At 33.3% G+C, this 27,341-nt stretch overlaps 1 protein-coding gene across 2 annotated transcripts; it reads left to right on the top strand.

Annotated features, from left to right (window-relative positions):
* Window positions 1-15: 15 nt before the first annotated feature.
* On the top strand, window positions 16-26,709 carry LOC117107475 (bifunctional apoptosis regulator-like). 2 transcript variants are annotated; one of them, XM_033249173.1, is made up of 8 exons: window positions 17-274; window positions 3,018-3,495; window positions 6,128-6,317; window positions 12,316-12,475; window positions 18,057-18,208; window positions 19,133-19,297; window positions 21,488-21,687; window positions 22,339-26,709. In XM_033249173.1, the coding sequence occupies exons 2-8, from the start codon at window positions 3,074-3,076 to the stop codon at window positions 22,520-22,522; spliced, it is 1,473 nt and encodes a 490-aa protein (XP_033105064.1). In that variant the 5' UTR covers window positions 17-274; window positions 3,018-3,073; the 3' UTR covers window positions 22,523-26,709. The 2 variants fall into 2 exon arrangements, with proteins under 2 accessions (XP_033105065.1, XP_033105064.1); XM_033249174.1 differs by lacking the exon at window positions 19,133-19,297 and having other exon boundaries at window positions 16-274.
* Window positions 26,710-27,341: the final 632 nt, after the last annotated feature.

The raw sequence follows: 27,341 nt of genomic DNA, 5'->3' as shown, positions 1-27,341 counted from the left end.
CACAAAAAATCCAATACAGTAAAATAAAAAGAAACAGATTCAGAGGAGCGCAGACTATCTCGGAGGTGAGGCGGTTCTGAAAATGGATCTGAAATTAGATGGTTACGTTGACGAAGAAGGAGATATTATTGCTCTTATTTTTATTGGAGTATTTTTATCATTCGTTATATCACTAATTTGCTATTGTAAGGGACGTACAAGGAGTAAAAGAACAGAACTTTTAGATTTCTAATCTGCTAGCCTTGCTTGTTGAAGAAGGACCGCGTGAGGGGTGGTGAGTCATAATTCCATGGATTATGAAGCTTAAGGCTTAGCCTAACTATGCTTAGGCCTGCTGTACCTCACTAGAGCTAAGCCTAGCACTGACTAAACCGGGTTGGCTTGTCGATGTATTGGAGAATTTTCTAGCCTAATATTAGTCATACATTTTAGTACATATTTTCAATCCCAATCACACACAGTTGGTCACCTAAATTTTAGCTTAAAATTATAAAAAAGGGAAAAATTATTAAATAGTGACAAGTATTTTTTTAGTAGGCTAGGCCCCTAGGCCTAGTTAGGCTAGGCCTAGGCCCCTAGGCCTAGGTAGACTAGGAATTTTACTCCAGCCTAGGCCTACAGTTGGTCTAGTAGTAGCCTAGTACTGTATTACTTTTAGTATAGTAGTTCTAGGCCTAACTACTGTAGAGATTCCCTAAAATATTATAGGCCTACACATACCACAGGAATTATTATTTACTAGCCCTACTACTAGGCCTTAACTTAATTATTTTAGGCTAAGCCCCTAGGCCTAGGGCAGTATGGTCGGAGCGGCCGCGAGTCGATATGCAGCAATTTGCATGGAGCGCCAATCGTGTAGTATGCAAAATGTACAGTATGTTGGACAATGGGCATCGGAGTTCGATATTAATACTGTTTTAATCAATTATCAAATTAATGTATATTTTCTTTCATAATTTATATATAGCCTATATAAATCGAGACTTAATATTTAGTTAGTTTGTTTATTTTTTATATCAAATATTATGATTTATATTAGGCCTATGCCTTTCTTACAGAAATGGATGTACTTTTCAAATTGCTTCTTTTAGTTTATTTATTTGAATTTCACTAACTTAATTAATGTGTTCAGTTTGTTCTTTAGTGAATGAACATCTGTTTGTCATTGCATTTGAAGATGATTGATAATTAATAATAATAATAATAACAATAATAATAATAATAATAATAAATTAATAATAATAATGACAATGCACAGTATCACTAAGTGTAGACCTGTTTTTCACGTTCATCAAATTTTATTACATTACGATATGAACGCTATATACCGTACCGTATCCCAATCAATCGGTATAGCGCTACTGGCGTTCCATACATTTTGAGCGCGGCCGCTACGACCCTAATCCGGCCTAGGTAGACTAGTAATTTTACTCCAGCCTAGGCCTACAGTTGGTCTAGTAGTAGCCTACAGTAGTACTGTATTACTTTTAGTATAGTAGGCCTACAGTAGGCCTAACTACTGTAGAGATTCCCTAAAATATTATAGGCCTACACATACCACAGGAATTATTATTTACTACTACTAGGCCTTAACTTAATTATTTTCAAATATGTAGCAGGCCCTGTATTATTTTTGTAATGTTTATTGTTGTCGTTATTATTACCGTATCATTAATATTATTATTAGTCTTAATTAATACTGTGTATTTAATGGTGTATTCATTTATTGTTTCCACATTTTAATGGGAAAAAAGTGAAAATTAAAAATATTTTTTTTAATGATTAAAATTGTCTAAATTAAATGTTTTAAACATTATTTTGAGACTTTATTTCATCTTGTACAGTAAGTGGCAGGTTTCCCGCTATTGAGTAAGTGTATGAACAAATAAATAAAGATTGGACTGATCGCACGACGATGATCTTAATTTAACTAAAACAGTATACTGTATGTATATAATTACTTTATTTCAATCATATTTAGAAGGAAGCAAAAAGGGCAATATTTACAATTACAGTAATTTGAATATATTATTTTATTCCATAACCTCTCATAAATAACTCGTGCGCCCTGCAACTGAGTGTAAATTAATAATTTGTGGCCGAGTTCACTTGTGGCTGAGTTGAGTGTCCAAGTTGACCTGTTTCCGATTTTATATTTTCAACATTTAACAAGGAAATGCACAGTGTAGATATTGATTGTGTTTTATCTAATCTCTGAATGGTGGAATGCTTGAGAAATCAATGCGTTGTGCAGGCCTGGAAAAAAGTCTGTTGTGCCTCAGACCATGAAAATTATCTTAATAAATTCCTCCAGCACCATCAAATGTTATTTACACTTATGGAGCCAAATACTGTAGTAATGGTTTTTGAACCAGCAAATAAATTCTAAAAGTTCCTCTAGTAATGCACCTAAGCACTATATATCCTAACAGTAGTTTTTTTTCTAAAAATGCCTCCGGTGTGCAAATTTTCCAGCCCTGGGACTGTGCGTGATACTGTACAGTGCAGTACAGTACCTTGTACCGTCATGGTTGATGTGTGTGTTTGTACAGTTTGGGTCATTTACAATAGGGTTTGCTTCTTTGTGGGGTTCTTAACCATGTGTCAAAATTTCCTTTCAAAAGATTTACTGTACTGTAGGTACTTCCTCAATATTTAATTTCCTTTTGTATAAAACTTTTCCTTATTTTGTATAAAACTCACCTTCCTTGTAAAATTATGTCACATGCACAGTACATAAAGTGTAAAAACAGTACAGTAAAGTCGCTTAATCATTTTGACACACCTGTTATTTATCAGCAACATCCTTCTCTCTATCATTTGGTTTATGTTGGTGCATTATGATGATTGGTTTTTTCTGACTATTTGTATTGTATGTTCTTTTGTCTTGTACAGTATATTTTTTTGCCAGGATGAGTAAAATAAATTAACTATACAATAGTATTACAGCTTACTGTAAATTTTTTTTTTAATGAATAAATGTTATGTTCTTTTTTTCTTTTTTTTTCTTTTTGCAGATTCCAAACGTATATATATTTTCAATGAATTTTATTTTTTCGTAATCTGATTGAATATGGCTGGATCATACAATCAAGAACTTTATGCGAGAAGGAAGGGAGGTTGTGGGCCTCCTGATGACTTCTTAGGAGCTGGTGGCCTGCATCATCAGCAAAGTGTCTTTCAAGATTTACCTGTAGAGACTACTACTGGAAATGAAAGTTTATCAGAACAAAATCCTCCAGATAACAGAACTACAGAATCTGGCCACTCTGCATTGAGCAGTAGTGGCCAGAAGTCATTTGGACGTTCCGTATCAGTACGAGATTTTACCTGTGCTTGTTGTAGTGATTTAATGATAAGCCCGACTACACTAAATTGTGGACATAGTTTTTGCCGTCTTTGTATTGCGCAATGGTGGAAAACCTCTGGAACATGTACTTGTCTTCTCTGTCGCCAAGAGTGGACTGGATTTCCTAATGTGAATTATATTTTAAGGTTTGTATGTTTATTTTTGTTAAAGATTTTTTTAATCTCAGTATAAGTTAAAAAATTAAAATCTTACTGTAAAATACTGCATAATGAAAGGGTAGTGACATCACTGTGGATTTGGTAAAATTTAAAAAGTAAATTCACAATGTACTGTAAGCGTTTTATGAACTTTTTTTTTTTTTAGTTCATTAAATTTATGTGTCAGAATTTTTGTTCAGACAGCCTACCGCCTGAAGTAAAGTTACGACAAACGTAATATTTTACGACGAGTGTCCACATGATGCTTACCCAGAGCATAATGCTCTTTTTAATTCAAAGCTAGGTCAAAGCTAAGAAGTAATTATGCAAATTTTAATCACCAATTTCGTTGTCTCTCAATGGTTATTTTGCACAAAATTTCTTGAATATTCTAAACAATTATGAAAACATCATGTCTACAAAGGTTTAAACAGGAAATGTTATTTTGACATTCATTTGTAGGTGTTTATTTTTTGAAAAAAATCGAGGTCAAAATACTAATACAAGCTCTGAAGAAAGTACGTCTACACCATCAATGCGCTACAGCTCTGAGGGCGTATCCCTTATCTTTCTTGTGTACGCAGAAATAGCACACTTATTGTACTCCTGACGTTGCTCTGGAGTACAGTAAATCTTCAGTACAGTAACGTTGAAGCATACAAAGAGTGTCTTCACAGGCGCTACCCAGGGCTTACAACAAGTACTGTAAGCTGCTAATTCAGGACTTATTTCTGACTTGTCTTTAATGTGCCTTGATTTACTTTAAGATGGTATCAGAAGGTTGTAGTTACTGTGCAACCTTTTGCAAAATTTCAACATTTTACCCCAAAATAAATTACAGGTATCCCTCAAGCCACTTTTGAGACCAGGGTTTCCATGGTCTTTAGCTGTTTTAGTCTCTAATTGGAATATAATAACAGTAAAAGACGTTTGTTAATATGAGACCACATAAAAAGGGTCTATAATTGGAGGTGGGGTCTTTAATTAGAGAGACCTGTATGTTTTTATATTCCGTCTTCTGGTACAGTACTCATCCACAAGTTATTTTGGTGGGAGGGCTTATGCGCTGGGTTTACAGAGTTTACACAGTTTAGAAATTTATTGTACCCTAAACCTATTTGTGCAATTAACCATCAACATACATAGAAACTGATAAGAGTAATGATATGAGTATATTTCAAAGTAAACAAAACTGTTCAACCAAAAAAATGGAATAAGAAAAATGATTCCATTCCTGCATGTTTTGATAGTGTGTTAAAAGCGTTAACTTAAGGCCCAGTAAAAAAATTATTAGTTTATCACCCTCGCGCGCATGTCTTTTATGGTACTGGGGAAAAAAATTTTTTGAAAAATTTAAAAAAATTAAAAAAAAAAAATTTTGGAAATTTTTTTTATTTCTTTTATTTATTTTTTTCATTTATTTTATTAAATAGTTAGTAGATATTGTTTGCATTATCTAAATCATGTTTTACTTTAAATATCAATGCACCAGCAAACAACCCAAGGGTGATATTTGGCTTTAGCAAAATAAAAAATTAAAAAAAAAAACCTCCCTCCCTCATCACTTTTCCTGCCCAGATAGGGTAATAAACTAATAATATTTTTTATAGGGCCTAATCTGTCTCTGTGTGAAATCGCACTGTGAATTCGTTGTATGCCCTATATACTGTAAGTAATAATACATGTAAAGTTCACATGGAAATCATGGTTCACCATTTAGCCAATTCTTAGGGGAATACACCTAGATTTAATGTGATTTGCAGATTACAGTCCAAAACATGTTGATTACTGTACATTAGTTATTTCTGAAGAAATCCTATGGAAATATTTTACTGTACTCTGTTCTTTTGTATTTTCTGCAATTGTGTTTTAGTCTGTATTTTTAAATAACAACAACAAAACTATTTATTACTATAATGTATCTGTACATGTACAGTATTTCTTCTGTATGATTTGGTGTTGAGTTGTACAGTACAGTAGCATACATTAGTTTTTGAGAGCTAACTTTATCTTGAGAATAGATGTTCAATCACTTGCTGTGCATCTTAATGGACATGATCGAGTGCTTACGACAAGTAAACTGCCATAGTAATTCAGAGCTTACTACTCAAATTTACTGAGTCTTTATAGAAAGCTGAAAATGCTTAAATGTTAATATAATACCAAGCTAAAGATATAATGAAAAGCAAGTTTGTGATGCCATATAAGACCTGTTCTAGTTATCAATTGAATTAACCCCACAGAAATCTGCTAGATACAGTAAGAAGTAAAAAGTCACAACATTCGGGTATGGTCACAGCTACTATATTCTAGTGAATTGCCAACACAGAAACCATGGATGAGTTAAAACAGTACCCGGAAAAAAAACAAAAAAAAAACAAACCATCAAGCAGTAGACACACGCTCCCGCTTGTAGTTTATTTTTGTTTTAACTGTTGGCTAGGATTTGTCTTTCAAGTAAATAAAGGGCAACACTTACTGTGCATGTAGGTCACCTTGTACAGTGCCCATGTGTTGTACTTTGTCCCCAAGTTTCTAAATTTAGGTGGTATTTACTATTAGTCACCAAGGATGTGAAGGTTTGAATGCACTCATGATTATTGTTTTCTCACCCACACAGGTCAACAATAGAAAAAGCTTGTAGTGAAAGGTATCATGAAAAGGCTGCATTACTTGAAATTAAAGAAAATACTGATCTTTTAAAAGAATTTGAAGAATTCGGTCGCAGGCAAAAAGAAAAGCGGTCACAGTCCAACCACAGACCACAAGATTTCTGGTGTGGAACCTTTTTGACATTGGTCCTCATTTATGTAAGTACAGTATTTACAGTATACACTCAATGCTACAGTCAATGGTCATATATTTTTATGGCGCCTTCCACAGTAAAAACTGTCTCGGCATTTTTTAGCCACTAAGGAACTAAAAAAATGTTGTTAATGAACAGACACGAACTAAAAATATAATAATGATGTGACATTTATATCAGTGCATATTTTGATAAACTACTTTTGTGCACTTTATATAAATTGCGGTAACCACTTATCTATATCAAACACCACTAATCATTTCAGTATTAATTGGTAAGATATTAACACAGTAGTTACATGGTCACTAGCTAAATGTCGTTAACAAACTCAGGGCCCAGGGTAGGTTTAATTAATTTCATCAAGGTGTGCTTGTGCAAACCATATGGTTGTGTTCATGCAGTAATTATGTGAGGTTTCATTGCAAATCTTGGTACCAAATGAAAAAATTATTATTACAAAACATTGATATGGTCAGCTTTTGTCTTTGTATAACAGAAAGTTTTCTAGATTAGAAAAGAAATAGAAAATTAATCATTTTGACTTTCAGGTGTCTGAAAAACTTTGAAGAAAGTTATCTCGAAAGATAAACAACAGATAACTTTTGTTTGTTGTTTTTTTTGTCAACTCTGTATAACACATCCCTACAAATTCTTAATAAAAAAAGATTGCTATTATTAAATTTACTCAGCACATTAGCTATTCCTGTCGTAACTTTACAGGATTTTTTTCCTTCGGCCAAAAACAACTTCACTCTCTAAGCCCCATATTATAGTGAGACTTACGTAGTTTAACGTTTGTAGAGCATCTTCTTTGCATGCTTCTCTTGTAAAAGGATTGGCACTTACAGGGTAATAGTAAAATAATAAAGTTTGTTATTCTTGGCCCTGGGCTTAAAAAATTTTAATTAATTATTAAAAAATATTTTGTTTTAAATAATGTTGTCATGATACCTCACTTCAACTGTATCCTGTATTTCAGTGTCATCGAATAATACTGTAGTTTTCAGTGAACCAAGTATACTTACAGTACAGTATGTATAGTACCTGCCTAAAGCCTACTGTGTATTGCTATCTCCTCAGTCCTGCTACAGTGTACAGTAGCTCCTGCTCACCTTAAAATGTCTGTTCTGTAGCATTAAAGACCATATATTTAAGATTGGAAGGCCTAAAAAATGGTACTAAAAAGAAAAATCAATTTACACAGAAATACTATAAGAGCAGATAAGCTACATTGCTGTAATTTCATTGAACATTAAGTAATCTCCACATATATGAGTAAGTGTTTATATATTGCGCAAGTCCTGGTCACTCAACTTTCTTTTTTTGATTTGACTTTCAAATACAGTAAGCTAAAAACTCTTTTGGGATTAGTAGGGCCTATTTTCTTCATTCATTTTTTCCTCGAAATGTATATTGTATGTTTTACAGTGTATGCCTACTACAATGACTGACTTTAAAATTAATTCATGAGTTCGGTTGCTACAGGATGTGAAATGTGCGTGTACCTTGTGTAGCCTTTAAATGTCAAACAGTACCAAGAGGAAATGGTGCAATGCATTTTAATTTGTATTAATTACCAGTAGGATGTTGGCTTTATGACGTGCACAAGGCAAGAATCGCAGACAATAGGTACTGATACTGTAATATGTTATCACGACAGATCCTGCCACAAAGAAACTGTTTTGTCCTTGATATTAAAACAAATAGGCATACCAAAGATTCATTTAAAGGTATCCTGTGATGTAATTTCCAAAGCAATCTTTTATTTTAATTACTAATATTACATTAATATTGTTATATATATTTGGGTATATTTTATTGCAAAAAAGAAACTCGCATACAAAACAGTCTATAATATAAAATTACAAAAATATATAATTGGCAATTAAAAATTTATAAAAATCCTTATTAAAATAGTGCAGTATTAAACATTAAAATTTACATTTGAAAGGACAGACGAAGTTGTTATATTTCCAGAGCAATTTTTTTATGTAAATTAGTAACATTAATATTGTTTTTTTATATATTGTTGTATTTTGACCATCCTGTAAGTGGCGATATATCATTGTTGGTGTGGTAATAAATGAAATATATAAAAAAAAATAATAATATTAATTTACTCTTAATTCTAACAACACACATTGCAGCTCTTTTAAAATAGTTATTTAAAATTCTCTAAAAGTTGAAGAATCTTAATACTTGAAGAGTAAATTTTCTAGATCACGTCCATTCAGCAGTTTTTCGTGGTGGTACATTGTGTAACTTCACTTTCATTTTGGTAAACTCTGTATAGATTTTTTCCAATTGTAGTGTATTGTGTGTGTGGAGCAAGGCTCAGTGATTATGTCCCAGTATTTCATTCTTTCCATTATAGCTTGTTGAAACTGAATTCATCCTGACTTCTTTGGTTTTTATCAGCTAGTCATGGGAATAGTTAATGCCTTTCCTGCTATTATTCTAATCAGATTTTAAAAATGTTCAGAAACTGACCATGTATTTAAGTGCTTTTTTCGAAACTGCAGAATGCAGCAGTTTTAATTTCAGGTTAAAAAGTCCATTAGTAAGCCATAATAATAGATAAATGTAGAGTACATACTGTACCTGTAGGACATTAATATTTATTTGTTTTATCAAGTATTGTTGTTTGTATGTAGACCTACTGTAAGCACCAGTGTTTACATTGCTGAAGAGTTCATGTTAAAAAACTCATACTGTACATAAATAGATTTATGTTTTATGTGTATATTTTTAGCACTTTAAACACAAACAATATTAACAAAGATACTAGAAACATGAGTACGGTATACCCATCTTGCAATTCAGTAATAGAGTTTTTATCTGTGAAGAGTTCTACAGTATCTTGTGTTTCTAATATCCTTGGTATTAAATATAAAGTAACTTAATAACATTCATGATTGTCAGTTTGTAAATATAGTGTGCATTTTCCATTCATTTATTGACAACGTAGCTGCTTAACTGTAGGAAGAGAGGATTAAGCTTTGTCTGATAGGTATTTATTTATAAAGAATTTGCTTTATAATCAGTGGCAATCACACATTTCCGAGTGGTGCATCCAAAAATATGAAACAAATTAAATACAATCAGATATTATTATCCTGAAGACAACTGAAGCAACTCAATTGAAACATTGAGACATTCTCAACAAACAACAGTTCTTTTCAGAACTATCTACAGTGCGTGCTGTACTGCAAGCATTAATATATTATAATTAATTACAGAACTTCGCCATGCAAAACTTCAAACAATATTTAGATTTTCAAATAATATGATTTTGCAATTCAATTTTTTCATTGAATTTTGGAGGTCTACTTTTGGTAGCTGCACTACTGTATGTAGTTGGAAAATTCATAATGCTATAAACAAATGATATTTAACAATAGAGTTTAAATTTGGGAGTGAAGTACAGTATCTTTGATTTTCAAGAAGCAGATCTACTGTATCCAATTGACAGTATTAATAAAATCTGGATTAAAGTAGGATTTGTATGATTATTTTAATACATTTTAGTGCATCGTACCTACTTTATCGTACAGTAACTGATACAAGCCCAGCTGTACATTGCAGATATTTAATCATTTGTTTATTTTCTAGAGCTCTAAAGTCATAATGTATAATGTTGGTCTAAAGCCAGGCCTACTGTACTATCTGGCAGTTAATAAAATTGTTGCATTTTGTTTGATTTTTAGGATATTTGAAAAAAAAAATATAGGTTTTTCCCCTTCCTCATCTCTTCCTACCCCTCCTAATAGTGGAGCAATTAAATGTGTGATTTATTATTATTTGACCTACAACTGTACCTTTCTGCATTATGAACACCCAGTTGCCGGTAGACTATTCACAGGTGCTGCAAGATCAATATATTGAGCTGGCAACTGAGGTTCAGTGTAGAAGATCGTTATCATATCGGTTGTCATTCAAATATTAACCTTGAATTGAATGAATAACATCTCTCCTAGTTGTAGAGGGCTACAGGACTTGAACTTCAATAATATTACCGTATACTATATATTATGTAGGTTTTGATGCGCTCTACACAGCAAGTCTGAAAGCACTTCAGCACATTATTACCCCAGTCATCATTGGAATGATGCCTATAGGGGAATACCATAATTTTCTGCATGCATTGAAGTACTGTATATCAGCACATTTTGCACTCAAACCTCCTCAGGTACCTACTACTGGGTGGAGAGAAGCAATGCAGAAAGTGCCGTGCTCGAGGACACAAATGAAATGCACAGCGGGGGATTGAAACCCGACCTCGAGATTGGGAAACAAACTGTTCATGCTGCGCACAGCCGCTTCCGACTTTATCATTTTCTAAGTAAAATGATGATCAGTATTTAGAGGGACTGTATTACTATACCTATGTTTTTGCTTTACTGTACCAATTTCAATTTCAATTTTATTCAGAATTTGATTCATAGCAAAAAGCTGAATTGTATCAAATTTACAGTATAAGATTCTAATCACTAAAAGGCTTAAATTCAATAAAAAGCATTAAAATTCAATGCACACAAAATATAATTTTGATTAAAATTACCAGAATAATAATTTATTGGAATATAATAAAAATGTACAAATAAAGACAAAAGCAAAATGAGAAACATTAAAATTGGGAAAGATTTAAATTTTAAAAAAGCATGAAAAGATAAAAACATATATTCTTAAAAAATAAATTCCACAACAGACCAAGCAAGTAAATAAAATTTGTTATTTTACAAAATTGATTAGGGCCTACAATACTGTACCACACTTTTGTTAGCTAAAAGTCTGGTACAGTACATCGTCACTTCCTCTGCCCTCCAGACAGGCATACACATATTTCCAATCGTCTGCTTTGGCAAAGCAACATTTTTTTCCTGATACAAATTCTCAACTACTAAAGCTTTGGCACTACCTGCACAGGCTTTTTTTTTATTTCAAGTTCTAAACCATGATCACTGTATCATACAAGGCATACTGTACTATCCCAAAAAGCATTAATGGCCAAAAAGGGGACACGCAACATTTTATGTGATGTTTATACAATCAGTTAACTAACGCTCAAGTTACTCTATGAGTTCAATGTATTACAGCTTCTAAATACTAATTACACAGACTGTTACCATTTTGCTGTAAGGCTACAGTATATTACTCATCATATTTGATAATACAGTACATTGGTTTTGGGATGACATTTTAAAATTAATTGAGGCAGGATCCAGGAAATAGTAAATTATAAAGGCTTCTGAACAAAACAATTTTTATTCCCTCTGTGTTGGTGCAATAAACCAGAAATAGAAATGTGGAATATATGTTTTGAAAAATTTCCCTTATGAAATTGTTTACACAAGTCAGTGGCAGATCAAGGAATTTGAAATAGAGGGGGCCCAAAGAGGGATGTTCACAGATGAAGGGTCTATACTATCTCAGCCCCAACATAGTTGGGGATGAGGTAAGAAAATTTATGATTGTCGCACCTCTAGATGGCCGGAAATTTCAGTAGAATTTTCTTTTTTATTTCAATTATCAAAATTTTCGGATTGGAAGGCTTACCGAACCAATCAGAAAACCGAATCAGTTTGTATGTAAGAATAGGGACACTGGCGTTCAGTGCATCGGAAACGCGGATCTAACATGAATGCAGTTTTACTGTATCAATAAAAAGATTTCTTTGACGTAGACAGGATCAGGAAGAGCCCAAAATTTACAAAATAAAAATAAATGAGGGATAAAAGAATATTACTGTACATTTAAATTGAGACTGACATTGCCATTTCTGGCTACCTAGAAGTCTCATAGACATAAAAATTGGTGGGTTTGAGGTGGTATTGATCACCTATCTGTAAAATTGGCTTTCTGGGTCCCCTCTATTTCAAATTCCAGAAAGGAAAAATAAATGTAAAAATGTCTCATTCATGTTATTCTTTTTTTCAAAACCTAAAATAAGAACTTGCTTTAGTTTTAATCTTATCTTTCTTTATATCATCCCCTGTACGCAGGTTGTGTATATTTTATGGAATTGGAGAAGTTCGGATCAAGATTTATTGGTCCACAAACCAGTTGGCAAGTGGAGCCCCGTTGATGTTGCCTCATGGGTTAGCGGCCTAGGTGAATGGGCCCACAGCCAGTATTCTCAGGTGTTCTTGGATAATGCCATTGGTAAGTATTATTCTATAGCCTAATCTAAGCCTACTGCGTGTCTTTCTGTTTTAGCCTGGCACAGAATTTATATTACCTGTAGGTAGAATTTAGAAAGTTAACCTAAATGTGTAATTATATAGTACTATAGATTTGTCATAATCAAAAAGGAAGTTTGTCAGATGAATGCAAATTTTTCTATACGACAGAAGGTTTTTTATAGGGGACTGGAAATGTATCTGCAAGGCTATATTTACATAGTTAGTTACCAACCGTCACGCATTTCTAAGAGATTTTGGTTGAAACATGCATTTTGCAGAAACACATGCATGATCAGAAATTTGTCACGCATTTAGCACAGGTCTATGCGTGATAAGGAATTATTACAAAAAGGAGAGAAGTATTTAAAGTAAAATTAGAAGAAATTGGTTTTATTAAAAATTTTAAAACAGTCATGCAGTAACTTCAGTCATTTGACAGTATTTACGTGAATACTTAATTCACTGACGCATCACTGGTGGAAGTGGTTTGCTGAAGCAGGAACTGTTTGGTTTCCCAACCCCGAGGTCGGGGTTTCAATTCCTTGCTGTGCATTTCGCTTGTGTCCTTGAGTAAGGCACTTTATCTGCATTGCTTCTCTCTACCCAGGAGTATAAGTGGGTACCAAAGGAGGTTCAAGTGCAAAATGCACTGATATATTTCATGCAGCAAACTATGGAATTTCCCCCATAGGCATCTGGTAATAATGTGGAAAAACGCTCTGAGACTTTGTCTAGAGCGCTATGTAAAACCCTCATTAGGCTTATTGTTATTATTGTTATTATTAATCAGTATGCCTCTTCATTTTGTGTTTAAGTAATGAATGTTTGTGTCCACAGTTTGGGTGCTCAAATTAAACATAATGTACAATGAAACTCAGATTGTTGGTGGCTTTATTAAAAATGTTTTTGTACCCAGTATTGTCAACAAACGCTCCCTGAAATTGATTTAAAACAGCTTAAAAATGCTCAGATCGTCCGAGCGCCAGGATCAATGATCAATGATCTGAGGGCTTGCTTCTTTGACTGTAGTTTTGATCAGTTGTGGTCTTCAATTTTTTGTAACAGGCCAATGGCCTGAAATATATCAGTGAATTAAATGTCTTTGAATATGATAAAATATTCATATTTCATTTAAAAGAATTACTGGATATTTTGGGATAAGAACATTTTAAACTACTGTAGATAGTTTTAGGATTGTATAGATTTCTTACATTAATAGATGTACATACATTCCTTTCCCAATTTCACTAGTAAATCTACCTGCATAATAAATATCAGGTCATGTAGAACATTGCAGGCTTCTGTATTAAACCAGGAAATAATGATGTAATGTATAGCATAGAAAAGTAATACTCCATATTATGATGCACTAGAAGGGTTACCTAGCAGTGATAAGTGAATTCAAGAAATTGAGAAGGTGATCTACAGTGCAACAATGGGTGCTTACCCAGGTACTGCTGGTTATAATAGTCTTTCTCAAGTGTACAGTAGTTGAATCTATTCATGATAAAAGCGTGGTCAATAAAACCTTTTATAGTGGTTTTGGAGACTGAGTAATTACAGCCTAAGCTCTGTAAATATGTCTGTAGACATATTACAGAGCAGTGTTTGCAAGCAGACCTAAATCGATTGATGTTGTTTGAATACTAAATTTTAACATTCATTGTTTCATTGATGTAGCTTCAGACGGTTGATTGTTCTTTACTGCCTCTTTTGGTGTGTGGGTGTATTACACTCAGTTGCCTGGTTTCTTTTCTCTAACTGTAGAAAAAGATATTGGTTTTGTTTCCCATTAAACATTTATTCACAAATTTTCTTTGTGGCACTTTTTTGAATCTGGACCTTCATCAAAATTATAGTCCTACTGTACTAAAGAACACATATGGAAGAGTTTGCCTTGGCTGAAGCCTTCAGTATGATGTGAGCCCAGAAGGTGAATACAAATAAAATTAAACCTACTGTACTGTGTGCATTGTTTTTAAAAACAAAGACATATTTTCACCTCCAACATAACATTCATCAAAAAATGGCCAACCCAAGTACAGGGAGCCCAATTACTAATTAGAGTAACTTAATTTTTAAAATATTACAGTGTAATATACTGTATACAGTACATCATCAAATTTGTTACATTGTGTGGCTCAGGCATAACATACAGTAAACATTTCGAGAACCTTGCTGTATTCGAAAATTGCATATTAAAATTGAGAGCGCAATTGAAAACCATGTTCCAAGTGCATTTTGATTAGTTGAATCTACTGCAGCCATCTTGTTGAGTACCAATACACAACTCTGCATTTTTGGCACTATAAAATGCAATACAGGTGTATGTGATATTATAAAACATAGCCATCAGAAGCATTTTGCAGGTGATCCGGCCATTACAGTAAGAGCTTGTGCGGGGTGGGGGGTGCGCTTAACAAATTTTTTTGTAAACTGAACTCTAACCATGGATACAGAATTTTAAAGTTAGTGGGCCTCTGAGAGCATACAATATCCACCCGAGCTCCTACCATGATTGAGTGAACAACCTCTGAATGCCCGGAAATAGAAGCTGGCAAACTGTAATAATAATAATAACATGCCTGATAACAACATAACATATAAATTCAATAATTAAAAGGTTGGGGAAACACAATATATAAGCAGTAAACATTCAAATAAATAAAACTTAAAAATACAGACAAAATGAGGCTAAAACAATCTATGTTAGAAGTAAAAAAAATGTGAAAAAACATTAATAATAATAATAAAAATAATAACAGGCCTAATAGCAACATACAGTAACAACATACAAATTCATAAAGATTGGGAGAAACATAATATAAAATATAAAAGCAGTAAACTTTCAAATAAATAAAACTTTCAAATACAGACAAAATGAGGTTAAAACAATTTGTCATAAAAGTAAAATATGCAAAAAAACAATAATTAATAATAATAATAATAATAATAGGCCTAACATTATAACAACATACAAATCCAATAATAAAAGAGTTGGGGGAAACACAATATAGAAGCAGTAAACATTCAAATAAGTAACTTTAAAATACACACAAAATGAGACATCTAAACAATTCGTCCCGCACCTGGCGGCGCTTGCTCTTGGTATTGGTTTTGCTTTTTTGTATTGTCGTTTTGGTACATGTCATTGCTGTTTTGGTCTGTTGCCATTTTGGTACTTTCATTGGCGTTTTGGTTTATTGCTGTTTTGGTTATTGCCGTTCTGACCTGCTACCTATTAAGCTGCTACCCCTCCCCTCAAATACAGCTACAAGGTTTAGTGTAAAGTTAGCCTGGAGATAGATTCTATGTCTTTGGAAATATGGCACCTCTAAATGCCCGATGTGCTGTATATATCTAAAAAGTAATGGAATTGAGAAAAAGTGGTCTGGCCATGCTGGTGCAGTTCCGGCAGCCCTGTAACATCTGTTATATATCCACGGAGAACCTTGATTTCCGTTGTTTTGTGTGTAGGACAAAAGATATGAATAAAGTGAGTGGTGTTAAAACATTGATAATCAATTATATTGTTGCTACAGTGATAACGTTTCTAGATCAATTATGACGTCACAAAAATTCACCTATTGAGAGTCACTGTATTTAAATGCGAGATATTCTGTGAGAGTTTTTGCACGTTCTTTTGCTTATTTGGAGTTTCAGTGTTCTAAAAATATGTTTTTATAGTTTTTTTTTTTATAATTTATTTTTTACTTAGAACATTTTTTTTTTGAACAGCTCTAATTAGGAAGTGAAAGAACCTTGGACATGCTTACATGTTACTTTGGCTGGGCCTTTAGTCCCACAGACATTGATTGATGGTTGGATTGTTTAAGTATCCCCATTTTAGTAATGCAACTGTGGATAGACCTACTTCAGTTCTGCATCATAATACTGTTCGCCCTCTAATTCGGGACCACCTTTCGGACCTGAAAATTTGGGGTGGTCTTAGGGTTGATCTCTAATTAGAGGGCTGTCTTTGTGTTAAAAGGTTGAAGATGGTTATTTGGGTCTTTGGAAAAGTGATCTCGAAGTAGAGGAGTCTCGGAATTAGAGGGTTCTCAAATTTGGGGGTGCACAATAGTTGTTGTCAGTTCCAGGAGAAAAGTCTTCACTTTGTGGTATTTCCATCGCTAAATGTTCAAGAACAGCAAGCCATACAGTGATGGGGCTTTATGACTTTTGCAAGTGATTCAACATTAACATAAACGTTGAATTATACCTCTTGTACCAGCCCACTACTGATACCTCCCCATGGATTAGAACCCATTTCTGAACCAGCGTAATTTATGATGATATTAAAATGCTTCAAACACTTAGCATGTTGACATCGGGAAAGCCATTATTTCTTATGGCAATTTCTTTCCTGTATATTGGCAAATTATGCTTGCAAGCCATATACTATTAGGCCTATGTCGGCCTCATTATGCACCCACTCAAACAGCCTCTAAGGTGAATTATAGAAAGAATATATTTTATTGTACATTAGGATTTCTAGGTAGTAGAATTTTAATAGCTTCCATAATGTAGCTGATCACACCTCATATCATCAAAGCTGATATAATGAATATAGTATATACCAAAAAGAAAAAAAAAACTTATGATAATCATCATCATTAAAAGTTGTGTAAAATTAAAAGTATTTTTTGTGACCCAAGGTATACGTATAAGCCTCTATTGTATTCTTTTATTTAAAGCATCAAAATGCATGGGTGGGTTTTTGATATTTTGCCATTAGAGGATTTGAATTCCAAGTGACATTTATTGAACAAACGAAAAATGCAGATTCAGTAATAAATGCTAAGCTGGAGAGAAAGGATCTACCAGTCTATGAATTATTTAAAGACTGTAATGTTTGATGTATTCCCCAGGCGTCTTGCCTAGTTCCATTTATCACTCTAGTATTATATTAGTTGTATAATCAAGTCTACAAAATTTAGTTATCAAGTGACAGCTAAATTTCACTTACTTCTTACTGATGGCAAGTGCCTTTCTAATTAATTAAAATTCTAGGGAAAAGAACTTTTTTGCTGCAACCCTCTTCCCAGGATGTAAAAAAATAGGTACTCAAAATGGGTCATGAACTGGTAATCAAAAGTAATGAAGTAAAATGTTTAAGTGTCACTTAAGGCGAGAATTTTTTTATACCTTGTTTTGTGAACTTTTTTTTTTTTTTTTAAGAGCATCAGAGAATGGTGGAAAAACAATGAAAATAAATTTTTTTTCCCTTATTTAACAAATACTTTTGCCAAAAACAATCCCTTAAATGTAAATAAACAGTGCAGTAATGGGATGTTTAAATGCTTTAAATTTATATAATTAGAAAAAAAAAATATATGTTATTTTTGGAGATTTCAAGGCAGCTGCAGACTTAAGAAAAACTTCTAATTTTTTTCTGAAATTATTATTCGTGGCGGCGGGTGCACAGTTTAGCCAAAAATAAAATTTAGTTTTTATTGAACTTGACCGTTACTAATGTGTTTTAGTGCAATATATAAGAGTACCAACGATTAATAGATACAGTAGATTAATATTAAATCTTAATTCTATTTTATTTTCAGATGGTAAACTACTCATGACCCTGTCAGAGGAAGATCTGGAGAGTAAACCAATCAGCATCGAGAACAATCTACATCGGCGAGCCATCTTGCAATCAGTGGAGACCTTACGATTAATTGGAACTAAGAGGCCAACAGACTTCTGGGAGTACAAGGTAAAAAATTAATATTTTAAATATTAATTTTCAGAGAGGCCTATTCAATAAGACCAACATTATTTTGATGCAAGTTTGTGCAGGAAAATAATGATGTGTTATCGTTCCGAACATTCAGTACGTTCCCTAATACAAAAAAAAGGGGTATTGCAAAACATCTCTCATATGATTCCTGAAGCAAACTCACATCGAAAGAGCTTTTGCGGTAGCCAGCCACTACTGCTTTGGGATCGTATTCAACACTAAGCGCAAGCTCGGTAGTCTAGTGGTTATGGTGTCAGGCTAGTTATCTGGAGCTTGTGGTTTTGATTCCCAACCAAATCACTTACAAATTTTTTTTTTACAAGTATTTGTCAACGTACTGAGTGTTTGGCAAAATAATTATCAGGTAGGTTAAGACGTCACTCCTAATGCCGGACAATCACTGCACCGTACAATACTATGGTTATACGACGGCCGTAAGACCGTCGGCTGACAAACCCAACTCTTCTCCCTGTGAATGCAAGACGACGCGATTTCATCTGCTGATTGTAGGTTGCAGTCTGAATGGATTGTCATTAGAAACGATCTGTTACATTCACCTCATGGAGTTGCGCTCTTCATAGAATCGCGTCGGCCGGTGACCTTTAGAGTAGTGAGTGCCAGACATTATTAAATAACTGTTTTCACCAAAATAGAGCTTAGTTCTGTGGATGCTTGCAGGGAAAATAGCACCCGGTCAGTTTATTTCAGTTAAACTGTAGCAAACTTGTCTGGTAATATAAAATTGATTGACTATTAATGGGTTGTTGATCAAGATATTGTATTCAATCTGTTGTTTTATCAGCAACAATATAGGTTTGTATGGCGCATTTAAAATTTAAAACATGGAAAGTAGCCCTATATTTTTTGATTCCAATCCTATTAAATATTTCTTGTTTTTAGGCTCTTAATCCAGGCTTGTCATTACTACTGGTTTATGCCATGAAGGATTATCCACGCGTAACATTAGCGTATCTTTATTTGTTTGAGTATGATGACGTATTCCTACCGTTCCTCAATACCACCTGCCCCCAACCTCAGTCAATGCAAAGTTTTGCCTCAAACACGGTTAGTTCATTTTCTTAAATTTTTATTGAATACAGTATATTATGTGTTATATATTGACATAAGGAAGGATATAATATCCTGATTGTACACATTTAAATTGAAGTTGTGCAATTCGTTGGTGTTTGTATAATACATCAGAAGACCCTTTTTATATATCCTGCTGGTATATCACATTTCATGCAATAGTTTGAACGTTTAATTAAAATAAATTCATGTTTTTGCTCTCTTTTATATTAATTAAATTTGGAATTGTACAGTCATTTCCCTTTGACATCTTAACTTGCGTAAACCATATTTTTAATCAATCACCATTTGCTCTGTAATTGTTGTGACATACTGTATACTGCATTAAGCAGAAATAAATGGTACTCGTGTGGTGAAATGAAGGTACCAGTAAATTCTGTTTTATAATCAGGTACATGTTCATTCATTAAAACAACAACAGTACACAGCATATTTGTTAGAACTCTACTTGGTAGACATTTCAAAGTGATAGCCCAAAGTGGTGCGTAACCAACAAAAATTAGATAAGCTTTAATGCTAACTTCTTGACCATGTTTTTTGAAAATTCATAATTCCATAACAGAGTTTGTGGTTTGAAATAATAATAAAAAAAAATCCCCCCAAAAATTTGAATACTGTACCATACCGTACATCTAGGGCTAGGCCTATTTACGTTATCGTTTTGCTAACAAGTCTCAGTGATTTTCCTACTTGATGACAAATGAGTGTAGTAGTACTGTAAATTATTTTTAATTCTGCCCATAGTTGTGCTCAGCTTTGGTATTTTATGAAACAGGTCTCTAACTTCACAATCTACAATGATTGACAAATATACATTTAAGCCCAAGTTTATTTTGTAATGTATTTTGCTTTGGTGTATATGGTGTTCAACTTTTTGATGTTAATAAATGTATATATTTATGCTAGATTTGTGATTGATTCATTAAAAGACTTCTTGTCATATTAAGGTTAAAACACTTGATAAAAAAAAAGTTTTATTAGGACGTGCAGGAAAAATCTTGCGGATAAGCAAAATTAACTCTCTCTCCCCCCTCCCCTTTCCTGATTTTCTTTTGAGATGTGATGCTAAATTTTTTTTTGCCCTAATTCACGTTTAATCAACTGTAGGATTCTGTTTATGGATATTATATATTTACGTGACTGCGATCATATTTCGGCACTAATTAAAATTTAAATCCCACCCACATGCAATGCATCATTTCGAGATCTAGTTTCTTGCACACGTGCTCATTAGATTTTGCTTTAATCTATTTCAAAAGGGAAAAAAAATCATAACTGCTGAATTTAGAGAATCGCCCTTCAAACTTGGTGAATGTTTATACAGCCTAGGCCTAGCTTTAGACTTAGGAAGGATAGGGCTTTCTGTCATTTGGCCTAGGAGCGAGTGTGTGTGTACAACTACTATAACGGTTCTGCATTCTTTGATGTGTGGATTCTGTTGTAGATATAAATAGAACAAGTATTTAAATTTGTCCAGTTTAAAATCAGAAAAGACATCGACAACGGTAGTGGGTCAGACACTTGTTACCATACCACAATAACTAAAATTTGGCAAATTCCGATTAGTTTGTTTTAGTAGAATGCAGTGAATGACTTTGGTGACTATTAATTAACGCAATTCCCAAATTTCCTTTTAGTTTTTGCGTACAAAGGAACATACACACCTGTAGGGTTGTGGTTAGTTTAAAGCTTGAAAAGGAGATTTTGTAAAATCAAGAATTTTTAGGTTTTCCTTAATGAAAAAAATTTTTTTTATTCCAAAAAAGCCAGCCCTACATTTTTTGGCTCTATTTCAACTTTTTATAAAAAAACATAGGTAAAATAAAACATAAATATGAGTAATATCTTGTAAATTATATTTGTTTAATGTTATTACATAGCAAACATTATGAATATTTATCATTCGTGTCTATTCATTTTTATCCTTTTTAGTACCATTTTAATGTGCAATATGTCATTGTATGTTTTTTGTTTTTTTTTTTGTAAATTTCACGCAATTTAGCCACTGGCTACAACATGTAAGTTTTGAATAAATCTGTGAATGAATGAATAAATATTCATTAATATTCATAATTTTTTTAAATGCTATTGTTTCCTTTTTGTTTTATTGTTATTTTTGATAAAGTATACTCATCAATGGTTTTATTGTCTTTTTTATATCAACAGTTACCTAGTGTATCTAATACACAGTTTCTGAAATTTACATTTGTTGCCATTGTTATGCCGTATTACCTAACTGCCAGATTCGCTTGGGAGTGGATGGCTATCAATTCATGGACAAGTCTTTGTGTCATCCTCAACAGCTTGTTTATAATGGTGATCGAATTCAAGCGCTTCAGGCGATTTATTGCTAGTCGGGGCCAAGGGTGAGTGAAATGACTATAGGTTATTTGAATGGATAGATATTTTAAAGGTTTTGGAACCTTGTCTGCAAAAAATTGCCTTTATTTGTTTTGTAAATATGTAATAAATTTGTCAAATTTTATGAAACTGATATATAAGGAGTTAAGTAAATTTTTTTTAGTTTTATTTGGAGTCAATTACTCAGCTCCTTAAATAACCCTCTCATCAGATTTAGACGAGACAGGGGACATAGTACTGGTGCCGTATTATGGCCGCCGGTACGGTGCTTTCAGTGCAATCATTGTACTGCGTAGTAGTCCAAATTGGGAAGGCTCTCCGATTCGACCGACGAATCAGAATCACTGAAAGTTTTAGTGATAGCGTGTAGCAATTATAATGGAAACCAAGCTTTAAGCTTTGTCTACACAAATTTCATCAAAAGAGCGTCACACAAAATTTGATGGAACTAGAGTTGAACACGCCCAACTTTTTTTTATACAATTTGATGATATGTGATGACATCATCGTACCCATATATGGGCACATCACATTTTTTTGTCACATAAAATTTGGTAGTTTAGACAGAGCTTTAGAATGTGCAACAAAATTTTTCAATTATCATACTCTATATAGAATTATGCTTACAGTATTCAATATTATTTATTTCCCAACAGGTTTTTGAAAGAGTTCTTCAAGAAATATACATCTGGCTTGTTGCTGTTAGCAATATCATCACTGATCTACACAATATTACTGCCAGCTATTTTGTGTGATTTCTTTTTCTATCTTGGTCTTTATCTGTCGCCGGTGTTAAACTTCTATGACCTTTACATCTCTCAAAACCCGCAACGTGTATAAGATTGGGCAATGATGAAAAGAAGAACACAGTGTACAGGGACCGTGTTGGGATAGCGATATTGGTCTTGGCCATTTTCAGTGCAGTCACCACAAAGAATCTATTGACTTATGTGAACCTCCTACATACTGGCATCCCAATTAACTTCGAGCATTCATTACATTCATCCACGATTGAGTGAAAATGGAAAAAATCCTGAACTTATGACGCTTCATTGGCTGTGATTCAATACATAGCCAATACACCTGTGCAAGCCTTCCACATTGTAGTATGGTTTAATTAAAACATTTAAAAATCAAGTGTATAATCTAATAATATATTCTTACATTACTTATTCATTAAGTTTTGCTGTATGAATATTAAATAATTTTTTAATTGATACCCAGGATTTTCATTTCAAATTACATCTCTTACACAATCTAATGATGTATTGTATTATTAATGCCAGGGTGCATGTTGCTCAACTTTGTACAGTGCGAATCAGATATAATTGAATTGAATTTGCTATTGTATGCATAAGTACCAGGGAGCTATTATGAAATAAGCTATATTTTATGTTTACCTTTATGACAATATAATCAATGCAATGTATTATTACTTTAGCTAAGATTGATCAAATTTCCATTTATTACAAGTTATTATTAGTATTTTTTTTATTTATTTATTTTTTTTTTGACTATCCTCATTTAACCACTACTACTGAATATTGTAGGATTGGGTGTTAGATTTTTTGGCACAGATGTTGTTGATGTTTTGTGTAAAGTTGAATTGCAGGCAGGTCCTGAAATAAAAGATAATTGTATAGCTTTACCTATTAAACAGCCACCATTGGTCCTTCGGTAGAACGTCTTTTACAGAGAATAGTAGCAGTACCTTGTTTGTTAACCACTGTGGATTTTTGGTTTAGTTGAGTGTAGTTTCTTTTCTTATTACAGTATATTAAGTTATATTTTGCTTTACTGTAGGTTTCTATGTGTGCACCCTGCACGTGTTTGCGTGTATCTCCTTTACGTGCAGATTTTATTTTTACATTACAAGTTACCAGCATTCTACACCATGATGAGGTCAGTGAGCCGCATGATGATCCGTCAGAGGGCCAACAACTTTTGAGTGTACATGTATTGCGTGAAATCGTTCCCCCAAGATGTTAAGTTCATTGTGATGTAACTTCAATTGTTATTCTGAGAAAAAAAAATGATGAGTTTCTATTGATGTTTTTACTGATTTTTCTTTTATTGTTGCCTATTTCTAAATGTTGTGAAATACCTTATAACCTTGGTTTGGTTTATATAAATATTAGTTTCATGATTAAAACTGTATACATTAACACAGTGTTTACTAGACTGGAGCAGTCACTCCATAGATTCCATACCTCCGCCCTATGTGGGACTGCAGCATACCCTTAATGAAATAATGGAATCACCAATCATATTCAAGCTCATTATTTTCTTTAGTGCTGCAGAAAGAAAATAATGGAATCGCCTGTCGTATACAGGCACATTGTTTTCCTGAGTGCTGCCTGAATATTTAATTGTAGGCATTCACAATATTTAATATTCTGTTTAATAGGGAACTCTTGCCTGAAATCACCAGTGCGTAACTAAGCCTTCCGTTTAGTTTTTGACTATTAAAGTAGCAAGTTAAATCCTTTTATTATTCATTTTAGATGGATATCTGTTTAAATGTTATCCCCATTCTTATATAACAGAGCAGGTAAACTATGAACAGGATGGAAGTTGTGATCTATAAGGCCATAAAAGCTTTTTGCCCATCCACAGTGGCATCAAAATCAAATTCTTTTTTGACCAACTATTTCTCTATGTTTATTGCTAACATGGTAATTGCAGGGTTTAAATCTAGATTAAGGTATCAAATGTAGAACCCCTATGAAGGGATACCTTTTGAACCAAACGATGTCCCGTTAATGGGGTGTCCCTCTTAATTGGGGTGTACCCTTAATAAGGGTCTCCAATGAACCAGTGTCCTCTGAATACAGTTGGCTGTACTGTTAAATGGTGTGCTTTCTCTTGATTTATGACCAAAAAAACGTCCTTTAATAGGGGTGTCCACAGGATGGGTTCTACTGTATTAAAAACTTGAAAGGTGACCTCAAGTCAAGTCTTATATAATGCTTAAAGAGAGTGGCATTTTTCAGGATATCAATCCAAGACTCTGAGATTGGAAATGTAGTGTCTTAAGTATTCATACTTAAGTAAACACCTTTGTAACATTTACTTCTCTGTTTTTCTGTCCTCGTGTGCTGTGTGTTATACAGTTTTTGTTTGCTGCAATGTTTTGTGGGAAAGGAACTACCTTGAATTATGACCTATTTAATTATCAGATAGTGGATAATCTGCTGTTTAGGATAAGCTATCAACTTGTGACAGGTACATGTGATCTGCCTCTTATATAAATGAGTGTAATATGACATCATTATGTCCATATATAGGCAAATCATGAATATTTATGGCATAAACCTCAATAGTGTGACATAGAGCAAGATATAATCTATGATTAAAATGTTTGCAATTCCAAAGTACAGGTGGGAAATGATTACTTGGGCTAAAACCTGGGTGCAGTGGTGGCTATATGATTAGGGTTGGGGAGGGGAGCTAATTTCTCAGACAATTTCTGACAACGGGATAAGCTTTAGTATGGGTACGGTGGGTTAACCCCCTTGGTTCCTAAAGAATCTGGGTAATTTTGGGCCATTTTAATCCATCTTGAGGCTTTTAATGCATTACGCCCAAAGAATTTCTTTAATATTTCCCATTTTTGTGTTGTTGCGTTGTGTTATAGCTTGGCTTGTCTATATGGGAACGGGAACTCCAACTCCCCATGTCCAATAGTGACACCACTGCTCAGCTTTGCAAGTCCATGTATGAACTCTCCTTTTAACAGAAGGAATGCTCAATACAAACTTATTCATTCCAACATTGGGTGATACCCTCTGTAGTTTGAGAACATAATATCAAATACAGAATCAAAGTTTGTTTCAACTACTACAATACATGGTGTTTTAATAATGGTATTGACAATATTTATATTCTGTCCGTCATCCACACACTTGCCGATTGCATTTTATATGTTGCGATTCATATTTCATAAGGCAAGGAAACTGGATAATAATAATACAGTTTAGTTAGCCATTCCTAGAATTGGATTTTATGTGGTAGCCAAAATGATTGAGTATGGAAATCATAAACATCTAAACTCGGATTATTTTTGGTTCGCCATTTAGGGTATTGTCACTTTTTTGATTAGTGGTATTATAATTCTTATTATTTACCATTAATTTGCAATGAGAACTATGTATTAACAATAACTATACACATCAGTACTGATAAGATAGAATTATAATTGTTACAGCAAGGTTGAAATTATTTCATAAAACATGTCGCCTTGTGTGTGAAGTTAGTATGATCATTGCCATTAAATGGATCGGCCCAACTTGATGTGTTTTTATGCACTGCCAAGTCTTGACATTGGCAGTACAGAGGTCACTGATTGGGCCAGGGATCGTCCCATTTTCAAAAGAGGGTATACTGTACAAGCATATTACAAACATAAAAATTTTTTTTAAAAATGTATGTAGCAAACACAAAAATCTTGAAATTTATTTAGTGTTGCCATGAAAATCGACAACGTTAGATGATGTATTTTCTAGCTTTCTTATCCTTGTTTGTTTTAGGCAATGCCGTAAACAAGCATATTATTAACTTCCACTGAATGATGTGTTTACTGTATTTTAAATAATAATACAGAGTTTCTATGCACTAAAAGTTTAAATTCTACTCATACAATTAACCTTTAAAGTTTAATTATGTTTAATATCTTTTCTCTTATGGTTTCCGGTTCAATCCTCCTTCCCAAAGGTATAGGCCTCCATCACATAATTTATTTTTAATGTGCTATGATACTGGTCTGGTATTTCTATGACCTATTCACAAAAAAATATCTTATGAAATAACTTATACTAACATCACATCACACCACCATAGTAAAGCAGAATTGTTTTTGACTATTAATTGTATGTGAATATTTATCTACTAAATCATTGTTCTTAATTGTATTGCTGCCAGATTCATTATAAGCACTTATTAAGTTGTTTGTTCGAAAAAATTGACTTGCGGGTGGCCAAAGATGAATAATACAATGTTGTTCAATAAAGGTAAAAAATTTAATATAATGCATTTGCTTCACATTTGTTTTGCAATTACATGTTTATGTGTTCTCACTAAATTTTAAAAATCTGAAAAAAATTCAGTTTCTACTTATTTTCTGACTGCTACATTAACACATTTTTGAGCCTACGTACTGTATAAGTCAGTGGCGTATCCAGAAGTCTGGGGGGGGGGGAAGAGCGCGATGATCAGTTAAGGGGTGATAAATCGCAAAATAAATTTTTAACTACTTGACCATGATTTTTGAAGGAGACTGGGGAAGCTTTTGGAGAGCATGCTGTGCACCCCTAGATACGCCACTGATGCAAGTAATATAGTAACATGAATGCGGCACTACCTTGACATCAGTTGTTGGATCCATCTCTTCGGAGCATCAGACTCTGCACGTTTTTTTTGTTTTTATACACAAGTATTATACACATTTTTTACACATTGTTTCTTAGTTTAAAAGGAAACAAAAAGAACCACCTTATAATTTTGCGCATCGATCGACGCTCAAGGGCGCATACCCAGTGGAGTCCTCCGTCAGTAAAAGTCAAGATCCAGACATGCATTTTTAAAATGGCAAGTTAAATATTTTTCCAATTCCAATTAATAAATAATTAATTACATTAATTAATATAAATTCTAGTTTATT

This window comes from Anneissia japonica, unplaced genomic scaffold, assembly GCF_011630105.1.
Source record: "Anneissia japonica isolate Jap-2015-1 unplaced genomic scaffold, ASM1163010v1 scaffold284800_len683186_cov164, whole genome shotgun sequence".
Lineage (NCBI taxonomy): Eukaryota > Metazoa > Echinodermata > Crinoidea > Comatulida > Comatulidae > Anneissia > Anneissia japonica.
The sequence above is the reverse complement of the archived record's forward strand: the minus strand, read 5'-3'. Positions and strand labels throughout refer to the sequence as shown.

Bases quoted from the DNA above. Each gene is read 5' to 3' on its own strand.
- LOC117107475 (XM_033249173.1), top strand. From the start codon at position 3,074: ATGGCTGGATCATACAATCAAGAACTTTATGCGAGAAGGAAGGGAGGT. The intron at 6,318-12,315 runs GTAAGTACAGTA...CCCTGTACGCAG, and splicing joins TGACATTGGTCCTCATTTAT to GTTGTGTATATTTTATGGAA. The intron at 21,688-22,338 runs GTGAGTGAAATG...ATTTCCCAACAG, and splicing joins ATTGCTAGTCGGGGCCAAGG to GTTTTTGAAAGAGTTCTTCA.